The sequence below is a fragment of the Choloepus didactylus genome, chromosome 3 (genome assembly GCF_015220235.1).
Source record: "Choloepus didactylus isolate mChoDid1 chromosome 3, mChoDid1.pri, whole genome shotgun sequence".
Taxonomy (NCBI): domain Eukaryota; kingdom Metazoa; phylum Chordata; class Mammalia; order Pilosa; family Megalonychidae; genus Choloepus; species Choloepus didactylus.
Window position 1 is genome coordinate 184,483,252 of NC_051309.1, and position 19,661 is coordinate 184,502,912.

At 37.0% G+C, this 19,661-nt stretch overlaps 1 protein-coding gene across 1 annotated transcript in view; it reads right to left on the reverse strand.

The window, feature by feature from the left end:
* Positions 1-3,644: 3,644 nt before the first annotated feature.
* Positions 3,645-19,661, reverse strand: part of LOC119530015 (histone PARylation factor 1) — a 42,153-nt gene continuing 26,136 nt past the window's right edge. The window contains exons 5-8 of the mRNA XM_037831007.1: positions 13,165-13,315; positions 9,514-9,601; positions 5,332-5,504; positions 3,645-3,900 (exon numbers count right to left, since the gene is read on the reverse strand). Of these exons, the coding sequence (XP_037686935.1) occupies positions 3,769-3,900; positions 5,332-5,504; positions 9,514-9,601; positions 13,165-13,315 (544 nt within the window). The 3' untranslated portion in view covers positions 3,645-3,768. The remainder of the gene's footprint in view (positions 3,901-5,331; positions 5,505-9,513; positions 9,602-13,164; positions 13,316-19,661) is intronic.

Below are 19,661 nucleotides of genomic sequence, written 5' to 3' on the forward strand. Positions count from 1 at the left end.
AGAAATTCCCCAGGTGGGGAAGTTGAATGTTTCCACATTTTTCTCCAGGCCCTGAAGAGGGCCCTGCAAATACTCCTTACTCTCTGCCCAGATTACTCTGGGATGTATCAGGATTTCATGCTAAGCTGTACAAACCAACCAGATCTCACTCCCTATTCAAGATTCCATGTAATTATGGCGTTTGAATAAACTGACCATACAAGTTAAATTATATAGCGTGTTACAGAAAGTATAGATTTTGCACCAAATAAACATCTCTTCCTTTGATTTCACACAGAAGTTGAGGTTTTAAAACACAGTATCATCCATTACAACTCATGAATAGATGTGACTGCTGTAAGAGCTTACAGTCTAGGAACCTTTACCGTAAGTTTTCCCCTGATAACCTGTGTTCTCAGATTCAATTCTCAGAGTGGGCACATTATAGTTAGTCCTTATTAGTGAGGTGTTATAGTGTTTTGTCTTTTCACTTCTGGCTTATTCACTCAATATACTGTCCTCAAGGTCCATTCACCTAGGTACATATGTCACAACTTCATTTCTTCTTGCTGTCACTCAGTATTCCATTGTATGTATACACCACAGTTCACCATTCCATTTATCAGTCTATGTAACCTTAGGCCACCTCCATCCACTGCAAATCATGAATACTGCCACCATAAACACCAGTGTGCAGTGTCCATGTCCCTGCTGTCAGTTATTCCAAGTATATACCCAATAATGGGGTTGCAGGACCATATGGCAACCCCATAGTTAGCTTCCTGTGGAATCACCACACTGCCCTACAGATGGGCTGCCCCATTCTACTTCCCTACCAACAGGGAATAGGTACATCCCTCCCTCCACATTTTCTCCAGCATGTGTATCCCTGTTTATTTTTCTAAGTTTTATTCACACATCATACAATCCACCCTAACTAAACAATGATTCCCAGTATAATCACATAACTATGCATTCAACATTACAATCTACATGAAGACATTTCCATCTCTTCCCCCAAAGAAAGAGGGAAAGGAGAAAAAAAGAAATGAATAAAAACACAAAATATAGAAGAAAAATAAAAATAAAATACAATGAAAAGGTCAGACAACATCACCACCACCAAGAGTTCCATATCTTTCATATCTCCCTCTTACAGATATTTAGCTTTGGTATATTGCCTTTGCTACAATTACATCTTACAATGTTACTGTTAACTATAGACTCTAGTTTACATTGATTTTATTTTTTCCCCTATACCATCCAATCTTCAACACCTTGCAATGTTGACATTCATTTGTTCTCCCTCATTTAAAAACATTCTTAAATTTGTACATTTAATCACCATCACTGACCATTCTAGATTTTGCTGTTACACAATTCCATCTTTATCTTCTGTCTTTCCTTCTGGTGTCATACATGCCCTTAGCCTTCCTCTTCCAACCATACTCACACTCATATTTGTTCAGAGTACTTAGAATATCGTGTTACTATCACACACTATTATGCTATCCATTCCATTTCTGGATCTATAAAGTCAGTCCTGTTGAACCTTCTGTACTCCTTCAGCATCAAATGCCCTATCTCTTACCTCTATCTCCTGATAACCCTTGTTCTCAGCTCTCAAATTTCCATTGTTTTTCATTTCTTCTATTGTGCCTTTCACTCCCATAAGTTCTGCCAATTGTTTTTTCAAACTTCTGAGTTCTTGTGTTTGCCCAGTGTCGTCTTTATATCCTTCATCTCTTTTGCCATTTCTTCCCTGTACTTGTTGATTTGATTTTTGAATTGATTCAGATTTGTTTGATTAATAATTAGTTGTTACAATTCCTGTATCTCAGTTGAAGTGTAAGTTTGTTCCTTTGAGCCATATCTTTGTTTTTCCTAGTGTGATTTGTAATTTGTTGTTGTCTAGGCATCTGGTTTTCTTGAGTACCCCAATCAGATTTTCCCAGACCAGACGGGCCCAGGTCTCAGGAGGAGGCTGTGTGCAGTATCAGGTTTTCCTGAGGGTGACACCCAGCAGATTGTCAGACTTTCCTGTGAGGCCTCTGGAGTCTGTGCTTTTATTATACTGCCCAGCAGGTGGCGCTTGTCAGTCCTCAGCTCCCCACCAGTGTAAAGAGGTGCGGTATATTTAATTATCAGTGGGCCCTGTTCTAGCCAGGGACCAAGGGTGTCAGAAGCCAAGGTTAGGCTTTTTTTTTTTACCCCCAGGGCCTGGGTCTGAGTTCTCTAAGAGAGGGCTGCCGCTTGAGTTGGGCCCCGCTCCCCTTCTTGGCTTAGGGAACATAAGCCCTTTAGGGAATTGTCTCCCACACTTGCGTTTTTCCTTTGCTTCTCTCTTAACTCCACCTTTGCCTGGGTCAGTGCTGACAACTGAAACTGCCTGAGGCTTTCTCTGAGCTACCTAGAATAAGAGAATTAAAAAAATGAAAATAAAGCAGGAAGTCCCTTTTTCAGAGCCAGTCCCCAGCCCTCCAGTGCATCAGGGAAGAACTGGAGCTGGTACTTGGTTCTGTGTGCCTCTTTTCTTGGGACACAGCCCTTTTCCAGTATTCTGAGCTCAGTGGACTCAGTCTCTGTTCTTATTTATGTATTTTCCATCAGCCCTGCCTCTTCTCTGCCAAGATAAACTTCCATTCCTTCCGTGCTTGCTCTAGGTTTATCTTTGCTCATAGCATGTATTCAGTAGTCCAAATTTGTCAATTAAAACTGCAGTTGGAGCTTGGTTGAGCTACATTCCCTTGCTCCTTACAGGTACTGCTGCTTTTTCCCACAGCAAAGTTTTGCAACTTAGCCTGCTGTGCTGGTGGGCAACAGAGGCCAGCTCCACAGTTTGGGGAGCTTTACTTAAGTTCTATGTTGCAATCCCAGCCATTCCACTCATTCCTGACTGGTGTACGATGTCGTCCAGTCACGGATGTCCCCCCATCAGTTGTTCCAGACTATTTTCTAGTTGTTCCTGGCTATTTACTAGTTGCTCTAGGGGAGTAACTAAATTCCACACTTTCCTATGTCATCTTGCCCCGACTCCTCCCATTTCAAGTCTATTCGTACTTTATCTGTACCAAAAAGAGTATCTCAAGTCTTTTTCTAAGGAGACAGCTGACAGCATAAGAACTTTGGAGAAATACTGGCTATTAAACAGTTCTTTTCATCTGTCAGGTCAACCTTCTACAAAATGGGGGGGGGGGTGTTAAACTAGATCTGAGGACTTTTCTACCTTGAACATAGAGGGGGAAAAGCTTATATGCTCCTTAATCTGATTCACAGAGTTTGCTATTTTGTATTTCATGGTTTGCTCTCTGTCTTAAGGTTTAAGAAGGATCTGAATCTGGGAAAAATATATCTAGGTGTAGGTTTGTACTAGTTTCCTTCTAAGTTTATTTTGCCCCGCCCGTAAGTCCAATCCTTAAAGCTACAGCTATTAATAACTCAAGGCTCAGAAGAAAAATTCTTAGTTGCCCATGTTAAATACTGAAACAGGATTTCTGGGGAGAAGAGTTATCCACAGGTATTATAATGCTTTCCTCTAACATGTCACAGGATGATTTCATCTTCGAAAACATGATTAGGACCTCAGCATTTGGAGGATTTAGCAGTCATTTATTTGCACATGAAAGATTAAAAAAAAAAAAAAAAAAAGTCAGAAGAGCCTTAGAAAAGTTTTTAGTAAATGTTTCCATCAGTTTATTTCCTGTAGTATTAAAAACATACACACACAAAAGCAACAAGTTTAATACTAATGCTTTAAAATATTATGTACCAAGCAAAGCCAACTCTCACTCATGCTGCAAGTTGGTCTATGTTCTCTTTATTTCTGTTTGCCAGATGATCTTCAATTATTTCTGCAAACAGATTCCTCTTCAACAGATTATATGCAAGAGGTAAAAGCTGGCCAGCAACTTTATGAAAATACTGAAAAATAAAATAGAACATTAAGCAGATAATATAACATGCACTAGTAAGCAGAAAATACTGTGAAAACAATTTTTAAACAAAGTCTATTCCTAAAAATCACTTTAGCTACTCATGATTAGGGACAGTGAATTTTGGGACAGTCACCTGGCCTTCTGTCCAAGAGACAGTCTTGTAGTTCTAAAAGACTAATGACATATCTTGAAGAAACTTTAGAAGAAAACAGTTAAAATTTAAGTTTCCCTATTCCCTTAAACAAGGTTTATCAACCTTTTCCCTCCTCAACTATGCCTCTAAATGCTTTCTCTTTCTCTTCAGTGTATCACCATGAGTCAAGATTTTAAGCTTTGCCTTTCTTAGTTGACACTGTAAGAATAGGTCCGCTGAATTTTGAGTTTTCAAATCTCACTCACTCCCCTTTATTCCCAAATTCTGCATCTTTCTCCATTTAACCCCCATCTCTGTTAAGAGCCACTGCTTTAGATTTATGAAGTTATTTAGACTACTGATATTATATATATATATACACATAATATGAGTAGAAAAAAGACTGCTATATTTTTTTGTCGATAATACACACTTATTTAGCATTTATTAAATGGCAAGTACTAAGCTAAACCTTTCATAACTTCTTATACATTATTTCATTTACTTTCACAATAATCAAGTTTACTGTTCAGCTGGTTCTTATCAAATGGCTTTACTTATTTACAGCTAGGTCCTTTCTGGCAGGTCAAGCACATGTGCAGACACATATTTTACAGGTAAAGAAATAGATACAAAGGTATTGGAAAATTTGTCCTATCTCACACAGTTAATAATTTGGGGATGATGTGATGATTTTAACCCCAGAAGCATGTTACAGCCTCTTTGACCTTGAGGCAACTGCAATTGATTAAGCACTGATTTAGTCCGTAAGTAGTTTTTTCCTATTTAATGAACAAATTGTTAACGATAGAATAGCATCTCCCTGTATTTTGAATAATTTAATTTAAAGCTTATTTTAAAATAGTATTCATTCTTTATCCAAGAATGCAAACATAGTAACAAATATCCCACTATAATGGAAAATGAAATGGAACCAAAGGAAAAGTGTGTGTACAAACCCACACTCAACCACACATACACCACAAACTAAAGGGCATATCCCTATAATGCTTCTAAGTAAATTCACTCTAAGGTAACCTTGAAGGCAAACAATGTATTCTGGCAAAGGTACATAAGCAACAAAATCAATTTCAAAAAATATATTCTTAGAACATCTGCTTAAAAATCACTTCAAGAAGTTCATTCTGAAATACAAGCTGATTCCATATCCTGCCTGTGCTTGAACTTGGGAATATAAATGTATATGCATTCAGTGTCCATATGTCTTAGGGTGGGGGAAGGGGAGTTTGGTGATGGTTGGGAGGTGGAGATTTTTTTACTCACGTGTGAACCATAGCAAAAGAGGTCCATTCCCAACTCCAGCCCCATGCCATAATCGCATTCATCATTAGCAAACTGTACATAAGTCATCATTTCCTGAATGGGAGCAAAAGCTTTCAATCTCTCCTCATCTGTTGGTGCCTCAATAATTGTTTTGCAAATTCTCTTCAGGTCAGCTGAAAGGAATCAATTATTCAAAAATACTATCTATATCCATCTTTGAAGGTAAAAAGACAATATACTAAATTTTTCCTCATGACTTTTCTTACTAGAACAATCGATCCCGCCTCAGATAGTAATCTGCAGCACTGTTATTTAAAATAGCAATTTTATACTTAGGATTTCTACTTAGGATTCAAGTGTAAAAATGGTTCAACAAAAAAAGACTTCCAGTAATACACGGTGTGACTATTTCACAATGGATTTAGTTGCAATGATGATTTTATATAAGCTTTCAAAGAGGTTCAGTAGGCTTATCCAGGGTCAGCAAACTTGGCCAACTCCCTGTCTGAGGTGCCCCTGAGCTAAGAACTGCTTTGTCATTTTTAAATGGTTGGAAAAAAGTGAATATGCGACAGACAGTAAGTACGTGGCCCCAAAAGACTAGACAATTAACCATTTGATCCTTTACATAAAAAGTCTTCCAACCCCTGGACTACTCCATGAGCTATCTTAGGAGTCGGATTAAAAAAAAAATCCCGATAATAAAGTTCACTATTTTTTTGCCCAATCCTACCTTAATTATCAAAAAAAGATAACTGTTGACTTGTGATGAATAAAAAACAAACAGAAAAAGAACAATGTAAGAGTCAAGAAGTCACTGTAGAAATAAACCTTTACCAAAACCTTTACCAAAGTGGAGGAAGTGCAGTCATGGAAAAAAGGGTAAAATGAGGTAGGAATATAGAAGAAATTTCTAACAAATGTTTATTTAGAGAATTTTTTAAAAAGCAGTGACTTAACATTGTTATTTTGGCTTTCAATATTTTCTTTACTACTTTCTGGATACTGGTTTGCATCCAATCTGGATATGAAACTAAAGGTACTGAAAAATTGACTTCCTTTTTAATGAACTGTACCTGAGGATAATCTATTAATAAAAAGGATATTACTCAAACCAACAACACACATTTCTAAACAAGAGGCTACTACACTGGGGAAGAGGAGAATTGGCTAAAGCATTAACAATCTCACCCAAGAATGATACTGATTTTAAAATATATTATGAAGCATAATATTCTGATACTAACTGAAAGTGTAAGGTGTAAGATTATCAACGATGGTAAAGAAATAACTAGGATTTTTAACCTTGGTCTGTGAATTTCATTTGAATGATTTAGTCACAATGGCTCTGCATGCTTGTATGAGGTGAAATAATGTGTTTTGTTCCCTTTCCCACCTTTGGTAGGTCAGCATCATATTAGACAAATGACCTAATGTCCCTTGACTAAAAATAGTGGTGATATATTTATTGGTTTGAAACCTTTTAAAGGTAAAATTATTTTATATAAGCTTCATAACCTTGTCAATCAGGCTTCCTCTAAAAACCTCCTTCCCTAGGGATGGAAAAAAAGTGGTTCCTTCCTACACTTATAGAATTCATTGGGACCCTTAAGACTCTCCAACCATAGTGGTCCAGGCAGCCACTACAAATCAAATAAGATTGGCATGGAAGTAAAGACCTATTTGTCTTCTGTTAGTAAGTAATTTATTAATTTTTTCACTTTCTGATACATTTTTTATTTTCACCTATGGTAAGTCACATATGGATTAGAAAAGGGTTAGCAACCTAGGAGAATTACTAATGTACAAAAATACTAAAGAACACAGATGAAAATATTCAGCTCACCACACCAGTTTAAGAAAAAATGTTCTTCTACCAATAAAACGTTCTATAGAAATTCACTTAGAAGCCCAAATTTAAAGAATATCTAAATGAACTCTTAGATTAAGTACTCAAAAATAAGGCCTGTATTTTGCTACTCAAAACACTCAATTTAATTATTTAGGAGTTTCAATACTTAACCCTTATTTTATCCCTGCTGCTATCATGAATTGGAATACCTAAGGTAAGCCACAGTGGTCGTTTCAGAGTGAAAATCAGGCAACCAGCTAGTTAATTACAGGTTGAGGTATGTACTCGACAGTCAGAAGGCCCAAGTTTGAGATCCAGCTCCCTGACTTATTAGCTGTTAAACATTTTCTGGATGTATTTCCCGTCTCTAAAACACTTCAACAAGCTGGGTGAGGATTAACTAATATTGTATAAATATCACTTGCTATAGTGAATCACAACACTTAAGAACTGCTTAGTAAATGATTTCTTAAATGTTATTGTAAGAATCATCAATAAGAATCTTCTTAAAATGTTATTGTATGAAGCTTCAAAGGGGAAAATAGTCAGGAACATACTTAATTTTGATTTGCTGAACACCTCCTGGCAAACAACACTTGGCAAGAGCAAAAATATATAAGGTCCTTAAATTTATGTCTTGCTACCACTTTTCAATCAAAATAATTAAAACACAGAGGCTCCACTGTCTAGAACGTTAGAAAAAAGTAAAGGTAAATAAAAATTATATTGGACATAAAACCCTCAAACACAAGGAGGGTGGGTAAGAGGCTTTAGTCCAGGGCACTAAAATTTAACACCTGCCAAGCAAGTTTTAGGGAGTGCTATCTCTATAACAAATGTTCTCAACCTTTCCCAAATGAGATGATACTTCCGCTTTTTAAAGCTCTGAATGGACTAGTGAGCAGAGAAGTGGAAGAAAAGATTAGAGTATAAGCAGAATCTGAACAGTAGCTAGAGCCTGCACTCTTTCCCCTTCATGGACTGATTAACTCTAGCTTCAGGGAGGTGATATAGTACAGATCACCCTGTCCAACAGAAATATAATACAGAGTACCTATGTAATTAAATTTTTCTAGTATCTACATTAAAAAAGAAACAGGTGAAACTAAGATATTTTATTTAACCCAATATATCCAAAATAGTATTATTTCAATACATAATCAATATAAAAAATTTAATATTATTTCAGTTTTTAAATTTAAATTAAACAAGATTACAAATTCAGTTCCTCAGTAGCATTAGCCACAATTCATTCAAGTGCCATGTGAGGTTAATGGCTCACACTGGGCAGCTCAGCCACATTCATTTCCCCCACAGAAGTCCACTAAAGCAGTAAGGTTGAGTTCAGCAAAAATAGTTCCATATGAATAGTTACTATATAAGACCTGATAACCTATTGGCTGGAGATCCTCTGCACAATAACATTTGAAAACTGCTTTGGAGAACTGATTAAAAATGCAGATTTCAAGAGCCCACCCTTAGAGACTGATAAGTACTACCAAGGCTAGTTAGTTCTGTTTTGATAAATGGATGGTCATAGTATATGTGCTGGGCAGGAACAGTTAATTCTTCCTTGAGGAGGTGCTCATTTTGATTTCCCTCTAAGTTTTATCACCCATGGAAAAGGATGATAAATAAGGGAATGTCAACAGGGATGTTTCCAATAAGGAAATGGAGGGAGGAAGAAGAGAAAGTTGACTCGTGTTTTTATTCTCTTTTATCAATATAGCAATGATTAGATTATGTGTATTAATGGTCCATTTTCAAAGTAGTTTTATCCTTATAGATGAAGTAGTTCAGGAACTTGGGCTAACAAAAGCTAAATAATCTTACATGCCAATAACATATTTTCACAAAGGTCTATACAAATGAACAACATTTCAATAAATACTATTTTGCAAGTTGACTGCAATGTCAAAAGGTACTGAAATAGTTTAGAAAAAGTAATCCAGGCAATATGTTAAAATTTAAATTCTTAACGATAACTACCATATTTTGCATGTAATGAGGCACACTGTGCTAAGAACCTTACATGCTCTTTAACACTTCAACAACCCTGTAAGGTAAAAACCAATATTAACTAACAGATGAGGAATACAAGGTTTTGTGAGGTTAAATAACTTGTTCAAGGTCACACAGCTATAACCCAGGTTTAATTGATGTCAGACTGGCTGGAAACCTCAGCTTACTCTTTATCACTAAGGCCTAGGGACTTCCTAATGAGAGGCATGTACAGACACCCATTTCCCAATATAAGAAAACCTTCCTCCATGCATATTAACATATATATATATTCATATATGCACATGTTTACATATGAAATACATTACCATCTGTTTCAGGGAGCTCTCGGTACCCAACATCATTTTTATCTACTGGGACAACCAAGCCTGCACCATGAAAGGTCTTTGTCACCACCTAAGTTAAAGAAAAACAAAACAAAACAAAAAAATTTAATCATGGTTAATAAAAAACTCAACACTTCTGCCAAATTATAACATTCAATGACATTTTATTTCAGTAAATCTGGACTCTGGTGTGAAAGCTTATTACTACTTCTTTCCTTCAAAATTAGTTAAAAGCACTTGTAATAATTATAAGACAGTGAAATAACTGGCTGTATTAATCGTGCTGGTCATTTAGAAGTCTGCATCCTGCTTTGTTAGGGAAGAAACCCAATGCATCCTATTACCGGAGACAAGCAGAAGATCAGTTTCCTCTAAGGTAAAAGTATCTCTCAGGTAGAAAGCGTAAAAAACCTGGGAGCTTTTATTAAGTGGTAATCTTCAAAGATAACCCTTCCAGTCTCCATTCTACCCTTTTTTCACACTATTAGCATTATTTTGACTCAGGTCTTTCCTCAACAAATCATCTGCTTCAAATATCCCTCTTGCGCAGTTGAGTGAAAATTTCCAGGAGAGGAGGAGGACGTAACCCCCACAATGAACTCTAATTTTAAATCCTCTCACCTAAATCCTTTCATGTTAAAACTTATTTCACACTATAGCCCTCTATTCTCCCACTCTCTGGCTTCTTTCATTATCTTATTAATCCACCAGAAAGGACAGATTATTCAAAAAGAGATTTTCAGACAATTGCCCACCACTTCCAGGGGGTGGGGGAGTGGTTGGGTAATGAAGTCACAGCCTTACATCTTTTTTACCAAAATAATTTACAGATGGATTCCAGAATTAATTGTAGAAATAAAACCATAAACTACTAGAAGAAAACAAATGCAAGTATTTTTACAATCTTGGGTTAGATTTAACTACATAAAACATTTTTAAAAATTTATAAAAAAATTCATAAAAATTGATAAAAATATCTGATATATTACAGTAAGATTAATAAAGATGAATGTTTTTAAACTATGAAGAACTCTTACAAATAAAAGACTAACACCCAAATTGAAATACAAGTCAGGTTAATCTGAATGTGTCTAAAAGGGGAAATTTTAAATGCTATTTATGTTGCTAGGATAAAAATTAAAAAATAAAATAAAATGAATTAAAAAGACCAATTCCAACCCCAACTAAAAATGGCAAAATTCAGGCAATTCACAGAAGAAATACAAATGGTCAACAGATGTATGAAAAACATTTAACAGCCTTTATAACCAAAGAAATGCTAATTAAAACAATGAGGTATGATTTTATACCTATCAGAAAGGAAAAGACTAAGAGGAACTTGATAATGCACAGTACTGGCAAGGGTGTGGGGAAAACAGGCACTCGCACACATTGCTGGAAATGTTAACTCTTATAAAGGGTAGTTTTGCAAACAATGCACAAAAAAAAAGCCCATAAAATTAAAAACAAAAACAAAATGGGAGCGCAGACACACTTTAAACCATTCTGGACCTGGCACTACTACCTCTAGGAATCGCTTCTAAAAATAGACAAGTGTGCAAATAAAGGCATAAAAGGATATTTATGGCAGGGTTGTCTGCATTTGGGAAAAATTTTAAGCAACCTAGACACTGAATGTAAGTGGAGAATTCCGCAGCCATTTAAGTGATTTAGTTAATGGCATAAAACTAATTAGTAAGGAGATAGAAAAATGCTAAATATGGACTATGTGAATTTAGGTCTTAGTTCTGTCACTTATGATTTAGGACAAGGCACAAAGCCTCTGTAAACTTCAATTTACTTATTTATAAAACAGGATGATAATTCCTACTTTGCTTGCAGATTTGTTAGAGGAATCAAATGAGGTAATTCATATAAGACTTTGCAGTTCTAGGCAATATAAGGTATTGTCATAAAAAATTTGATTTCTAGTATGCTATATAGTGCTCCATTATACTGGAATGAATTTATTATTACTCTCATATATAAGAACAAAGTCACTAACTCACATATACTCTAGTGGAATTGAATTTTTCAGGAATAGAAAAATATTAAATGAAACTTCACAATGACAATAAAAAAACAAACTTATAAACATAACAGAAACGGATCTAAAGCATAATCACCAACATGTTAACAATGGTTGTCTTTGGGAAAATGAAATCATGGTTACAAGTTCTTTTCTTTTTTCCTTTGTATTTATGTTTTTACCAGCTATATTAATAAAAAGAACAAATACTCAAAAGAAACCTTATAGGGAAGGAGGCCAGGAAAAACATACCTACAAAATTTAAACCCCAATCACATCTTCCTCATAGTTATGAGGAAGAATTAAGGAAATCTCTTCTGAAATAAATTATAGCTGATGGTAGAAAAATAAACAGGGCTCTGATGAAAGGATATATTAACAGCTATTTTGTCCACAGTTTAGTCAGAACAAATTAGGAATGTGTAACACCAAGGCTAGAAATGATACTGTCCCTTCTGGTCACAGGGGTGGGTTCCTATGATAACCAGAAAAATAAAATATTTAGCATAGTAATATAAAATGTTACACTAATTTTTAAATGCCATATAGTAAGGAGTTTCATTAACATGTACATTGTGAGAAATTACTTCTGGTCTCGGGGACTAAAAAAAAAAAGAGTTGCTAAGACTTCATTTTAGTGCCCACAACTTACCATAACATCACCCTAGCAGCTCAATCAAGATCAGAAAAGGAACTGAAGTGGGATTTTCAATAACTAAATACAGGATGTCAGTGTTCCTAATTTATTCAGGAATAACGAGGACTTCATTTGGCCTAGAACATTCAGATGAGCCAACCCCAGAAGACAATGCTGTGAGGCTGGAGAAGGCAGGGGGACCCTCATTCCACAGTAACTCCCCAGAGGCTATAACTCCTCTAGGGCTCTCATTTTCCCCAAAGCAGAATCATTCCAGCTTTTCTGTTAACTAACTCTGAAGTTTTTAACTAAAAAAACAAAAGGATCTAAAGCCCAGAAGTATTCGGTGCTTTACAACACACTCCTCTCACGTGGCCGGCTTTAGAAGGAATGCAAATGGATCAACAAGGAAAAAGGAGGAAGGACTGCTCATTTACACCCTTACAGAACAATATGAACACTCAGTTTAATACACGTTGTCTCTCAACGGGAACTACCACTGAGGCCCTTAACTAAAGCACTCTGACCAAAACCTTTACAAAACGACTCCTCCCAAAATAACTTGCACTAAATCAATGGACCTTAGCCATTAAAACAACAAACAAACAAAAAAAACACATTTTTTTTTTTTAAGTAAATGTGATTATATACAAAGCTGCTTTCATGAAATGACTAACAGGTAAAACAAGATGAAAAGAGCAGTAAATGCCGGCATGACTTATGCAACCACAGCAGCATTATCATCCGCAATGTGACAGATGAGTGTGAGTTATGTGGGAATGGTGCCCACTTCAGTCTATTCTACTAGCAATCCTCCCCAGCTTCAGTCTATTCTGGCAATCCAGGCATTAGGACATCCTGGAGGGAGCCCCTGACCGGTGGCATCCAGGGTTGGGGCTAAAGAGAAGTGAAGGCAGGGAAAGAATCAGGAGGAAAACAAGTTAAACAAAAATAGATAAGATCATACTTTCTTATCTCTCTGCTTCATCTTCATGGATCTCTGTTCCAATGAGTAACCCAGTTCTCTGGCTGTTTCTGTCAGTTTTTCATCTATGTTTTTCAAGAGACTAGTTTTCTTTTTATCTGTTACTTCTTTAAGTTTTTTCATCAACAATAATCTGCAAAAGAAGTAAAAGCCCTCATTATATTGTAGGCCACCATACTAAGTACCCAGATCTTTGGAAGGTTAGGGAGCTAAATAAGAAACTTTAAATTCCACGCAAGAAAAAAATCTCCTACATAATTATCTCAACAGTTCTCTCAACATCCCTAGATTTCTTCAAGTAAGGAAAAAGCAGTATTCATAAAACTCACATAAAGAGCAGATATGATTCAAGTTTGAATTATCTCTGTAATGTCTACAATAAAGATATAAGGAATATTTAAGGGCTGAGATTAAATCAAGTTATAAAACATATCACTTAAGATTAAGATATGGCATACTACTTTGGAGAAGTCTGGCATAAGAGAAAAAACAATTATGTAGACGTCAAAAAGGATTTTTTATTTTTAAAGAGCCAGAGCACACTGTTATAATGCTTAAGGTCAGCAGGTTTTTAAACATGTTACCTTCAAATTTTTGTTAAGATAAATTTAAATGGAGAACACTGCATAATTCAAAGCAATTTTAAAGGCATGTGAACAGTACAATATAAATGCCAGTTACGGAAATAATTTCATATTTTATCTTAAGCAGGTTTAGATTTTTGCCAGCAGAGTAAAAGATCAAGGGTAAAATTAAGAGCTGGAAGTGCTCAACTGGAGTGGCAGGAGAAGTTAATTCCCTTCTCTCTAGCCAGTACTGGGTTCTAGGAAGAAACCCACTTCTAGTACTTATTACAAACAATGAGAGTTTGCTATGGGCTGAGCACTCTAGAGGACTTAACACATTTATTGTGGATACTATTCTTATCCCCATTTTACACATCAGGAAACTGAGGCACTGAGGATAAGCAACTTACCCAAATTCATAGAGCTAATAAGGGCAGATGAAAGTGCCACAAAAACTAAAGACCATCCAAATCACTGTCTTCTGATTACAACATACATGGTTACACTAAATGTTAACTTCAATCACAACCAACATATCAAGAAAACATATTTAAATTAACCATAAAAAGCAAATTTGATGTCAGGCCCATGAGAATCCATCCTTAGGGTCTCCTTTGACTTCTCTGGCATGGCATATAGGACCTCCAAGAGCTCTGTGCCACTTATTTCCATACTTTCATGCCTATACTGTTCTCTTACCTAGAACATCCTTCTTCCCAGTCTTTCTAGAAAGTTCTTATGCATTCATCAAGGCCCAGATAAAATAACCTCTCTATGAAGAATCTGACCACTCTTCAAGGCACTTAGTAGCTACCTTCCCATACCTATCATATTATGACTATCTCTATACCATTTAATAATCTCTGTACCATTTAATTTTATTTCTCATTTTCGAACCTAACCTACAATACTTTTGTGACACTTCAAAGTTAATTGCAGTGTGGAAATTGAAACAATATCAAACCTTTTGCATTCTGTTACATTAAATCCATTGGAATACCTTGAACTTTGAATGGGTCTTTTACCCACGCATCATTTTATAACATCATGCAATGGTGATTTGGAAATTATTGGTTTACTGAGTTGTGCAGATCTTCCAAATGTTGAAACTTTTCATTATATCAAATTCATGTCATTATGTCACAATATCAAAAAAGTCACATTCATTAATAGTACCATCAATCTCAATTTAAAAGTCTTTAGGTATTGAGAAGCTATCAGCCCCAAGTGGAAGTTACAAGTTTCCTCAATTCTAATTTTCAGTCGAAAACCTGAATTTTTTAACTGCAACAAATACAGTCACAGTTGTTTCCTGTGATTTAGTTGAGAGGCTCCCTTGGTTCACTTGGGAAAATGTCTGCCAAATTCCTATGTCTAAATAGAGTTATTCATTCTGCTCTGTCAGTCATTCTCTCAAGTAGAAGTGGAACAAAGTTCAGCTCGCAACTCAGTCTGCTTTTCCTTGAGACAAATCATAATACTTCAGTATGTAGAAGTGCCTTCTATGTATTTCCTATTTTATCACACAGAATGTTTAAAAAATGACTCAACGGTAGGGATTTATTAAATGTTTGCTTCTTCATAAATAACACTGGCATTATATTACGGCCATGGAGAACACAACTACTAATTTGGTGCCACTGCCTTGATTCCTGCCAAGGTGCCAACAGTACCACCCACCATCACCTCGCCACCGGTGCAAATATAACATCTTACTATCATGAAAATAATTTTGACCTTATGGATCTCCAGAAAAGGTCTCAAGGACCCTGGCAATTGGAAGGCCACTCTTTAATAAATGTCGCTTGAGTGAGTTGTTTCAAATTGAGCTGCATACCAGAACCTCCTGGGTTACTGATAAAGCGTGCTTTATCTTAAGATCCACAAATCCTACTTCCAGAGATTCCACTTCAACACATCTAGGATACAACTCAGGAAATTAAAATAAATAAATAAATAAAAATAAACATTCCATGTATATGCATAATGTGGCCCACTCGCAAACCAGCATTTGTAAAACCAGTAAATCCACATTACTCAAAATAGCAAGGTAAGGTAGCAGAGAAAGTAGGGCAGCAGGCAAGCAGAAAAATATTAACTGGTTGATCTAAGATCTGATATATTGGCTGTATTTATTCTTTCTTTTTTTAATAATAAATTTTATTTTGAAATAAGTTCAATCTTACAGGGACAGTTGTAAAAACAGTAAAAACCCCATACATAGAACTCCATCATACCCGGACCCCCCTCCCCCTCCCCTGATCCATCACCTTTAAGATCCTGTCACACCACTGTCTCTTCCTTTCCCTCCCTCTCTCCCTCCCTCCCTCCCTGACACCCATCATCTATTGCTCTGTCCTCTGAACATATGAAAGCAAGCTGCACATATCTTTGAACGAACAATATAATTCACATATACCTTTCCCACGGACAAGAACATTATTTTATGCAATCTCATTAAACGCAGCTAAGAAGTTCAAGAAATTCAACATTGATATAAAGCTTACATTCTATATTTCCTTTTTTTTTTTTTCTTGTGTCCCATCCATGTCCCTTTGAGCCTCCTCTCCTCCGACCTCAGATCCCATCCAGGATCATCCTTGGCATTTAATTGTCATCTATTTAGACTGTCTTATTTTTTTTTTTTTTTTCAATTGTAGAAAGATATATACATAGCCTAAATCTTCCTATTCCATCCCTCCCTAGCATTCCTTTAGTGGGATTAATCACATTTAGAATGTTGCAATGCTATCACCTTCTGACCATCCATTTCTAGAAGTTTCCCTTCACCCCAAACAGAAACCTTATTCTTATTTCTTAATTCCCCATTGCCCCTTCCCCCACTTCTTGGAACCCCTACTCTACTTTTCATCTCTTTGGTCATATTCTCTGATACTTTCTTTATGTTTACCATGGGGCTTAAATTTAACATCTTAAATCTATAACAATCTTGTTTTTCTTTGATACCAACTTAACTTCAATAGGACACGTAAACTGTGTTCCTATACTCCTTCATTCCCCCACCTTTATGTAGTTCTTGTCAAGAATTACATATTTTACACTGAGTACAAAACCACCGATTTATCATTACAGTTTATGTATTTTAGATCCTGTAGGAAGTAAATAGTGGAGTTATAAATCAACAATACAGTAGTAATGGTCTTTATATTTACCATGTGATCTTCACTGGAAATCTTTATTTCTTCATGTGGTTTCAGTCAATTGTTTAGTGTCCCTTCCTTTACTTAGGACTGATCTATTGGTGATGAAGTTCCTCAGCTTTTGATTGTCTGGGAATGTTTTCATCTCCCCCTCATTTTTATCTTTCAGGTGTTTGTGGATTCTCCAAGTCTCTGATGGTTACTGACTTCTATTTGTATTCCATTGTGGTCAGAGAATGCGCTTTGAACAAATTCATTTTTTTATTTTTTATTTTATTGAGGCTTGTTTTTATGTCCCGCATACAGTCCATTCTGGAGAGAGATCCATGATCACTAGTGAAGAATGTGTGTCCCAGTGACCTGGGATGTAATATTCTATATATGTCTGTTGAAAGTCTCTATATCTCTCTCTCATTTCTTTGTTTCTCTGTAGGTAGGGCTCACTTTAGTATCTGAAGTAGGGCAGGTCTTTTATTAGCAAACTCTCAGCATTTGTTTGTCTGTGAAAAATTTAAGCTCTCCCTCAAATCTGAAGGAGAGTTTTGCTGGATTAAGTATTCTTGGTTGGAAATTTTCCTCTCTCAGAACTTCAAATATGTCATGCCACTGCCTTCTCGCCTCCATGGTGGCTGCTGAGTAGTCATTACTTAGTCTTATGTTATTTCCTTTGTATGTGGTGAATTGCTTTTCTCTTGCTGCTTTCATAACTTGCTCCTTCTCTTCAGTATTTGAGAATCTGATCAGAATATGTCTCGGAGTGGGTTTATTTGGATTTATTCTATTTGGAGTTCGCTGGGCATTTATGCTTTGTGTATTTATATTGTGTAGAAGGTTTGGGACGTTTTCCCCAACAATTTCTTTGAATACTCTTTCTAGACATTTACCCTTCTCTTCCCCTTCTGGGACACCAATGAGTTTCAAATTTGGACGTTTTATTTTATCTATCATATCCCTGAGATCCATTTCGATTTTTTCAATTTTTTTTCCCCCATTCTTTCTTTTGTTCTTTCATTTTCTGTTCTGTGGTCCTCGAGGAGGCTGAGTTGTTGTTCAACTTCCTGTAATCTTGTATTATGAGTATCCAGAGTCTTTTTAATTTGGCCTACAGTTTCTTTAATTTCCATAAGATCTTCTATTTTTTTATTTACTCTTGCAATATCTTCTTTATGGTCTACTATGGTCTTCTTTATGTCTTTTATATTCTGTGCCATGCTCTTCTTCAAGTCTTTTATATCCCACGCCATGCTCTCATTGCCTGTCTGTAGTTCTTTGATTAATTCTGCCAGGAACTGTCTCTCTTCGGATCTTTTGATCTGAGTGTTTGGGTTCGGGTTCTCCATGTCGTCTGGCTTTATCATATGCTTTAAGATTTTCTGTTGTTTTTGGCCTCTTGGCATTTGCTTTACTTGATCTTTAATTTGTTAGAATTGCAGCTTGGTGACATACTTTCTCTAACTAACCAGCAGATGGCGTCTGTGAGTCACTTAGTCCCCTCAAGTCAGTTCTCCCCAACTTTGTGGTGTGTGGGGATCTGATTCTTTTGGGGTCCAATTGGTGCACTTAGTTTGGGTGTGTTGTTGGTGCTGTCTGCCCTCAATGAGGGGCATGTGCTTGAGCGGTTAGGGAGGAAGGGCAGGTTTAATAATCAAACCTCCCAGGTATTCCCAGAGATTTAAGGCTGTTCTCTGCTGCTGACACAAAAGTCCTTGGTATTGGCGTAGGTTCCCTAGGATTTCCAAGCGGTTCCCCTCTCCCTGCTGTGCTTTTCCAGGACCTCTGCTGAGGGGGGGAGGGCCGTGCCATGTCACAAGTGGGCGCCGGCCTCCAGGGAAGCCCTGGGTTGCTGGGCTGTGTAGGGGCGTTCCCAGCCCGCTTCAAAGATGGTTGAATAGGACACGTTAACTTCCCCCTTTCCTCACAGCTCCGCTCTCCCAGCTCCGGGAGAATCAGCTGTGGGTATATTCAAGGCCCCTGTCCACGGCTGATATTGTGTCGTGTGAGCAGTACTGCGGGAAAGACTCCCTGTCAGGCTGGGTTTCTTGGCTCGGCTCTGTGCTGTGTTCGGCCCCGGGCAGGAGTAGCCCCGCCCGCTGGGGAGACGGCTACAAGTCGTGCGTCTCCCCTTTGCTCCCCTGGACCCGAGACAATCAGCAGTGGGTGTGGGAAGGGGTATCCTCCACCCCAGACACCAAGGCGTTACTCCAGACCGCTCCCGTCTTATCTGTAGCTATTCCCGGGCTTCTTTTTTTTTTTAAAAAAAAAAAAAACGCCAACCCACCGTTTCCCCACACCGCAGCGTGGCAGAGGGATTCAGCTGACTCACTCACTCGTTTCAGAATGCAGACTCCTGGTTTCACCAAACGCACGTTCCCTGTGGCTTTAGCAGAACTTGTCCGGCTGGTACTACTCTGGAAGTGGTGCTCTGGGTAACTTTCTGGTTTTTTATCTAGTGTTTTCCACCGAGGTGTTTTTTTCTCTGTCTCACCTAGCCGCCATCTTAGGTTCCTCCCCTGTATTTATTCTTTTAATAAGTACCAGTAAGTGCCACACTTTAGATAGTCTTTGGGCCCTGCATTAAATATACAGTAAATGAATTTTAAAACTTATGTACCAACATTATAGAAGTAATCCACATTTATTTTTCAGAAAAATAGAAGACCAAAAGAAAAACAAATCACCCCAACTCTGTCATCCAAAGATAAATATGTAAAACTATGAGTAAATCTAGAATTTTTCTATGTATACCAGACAG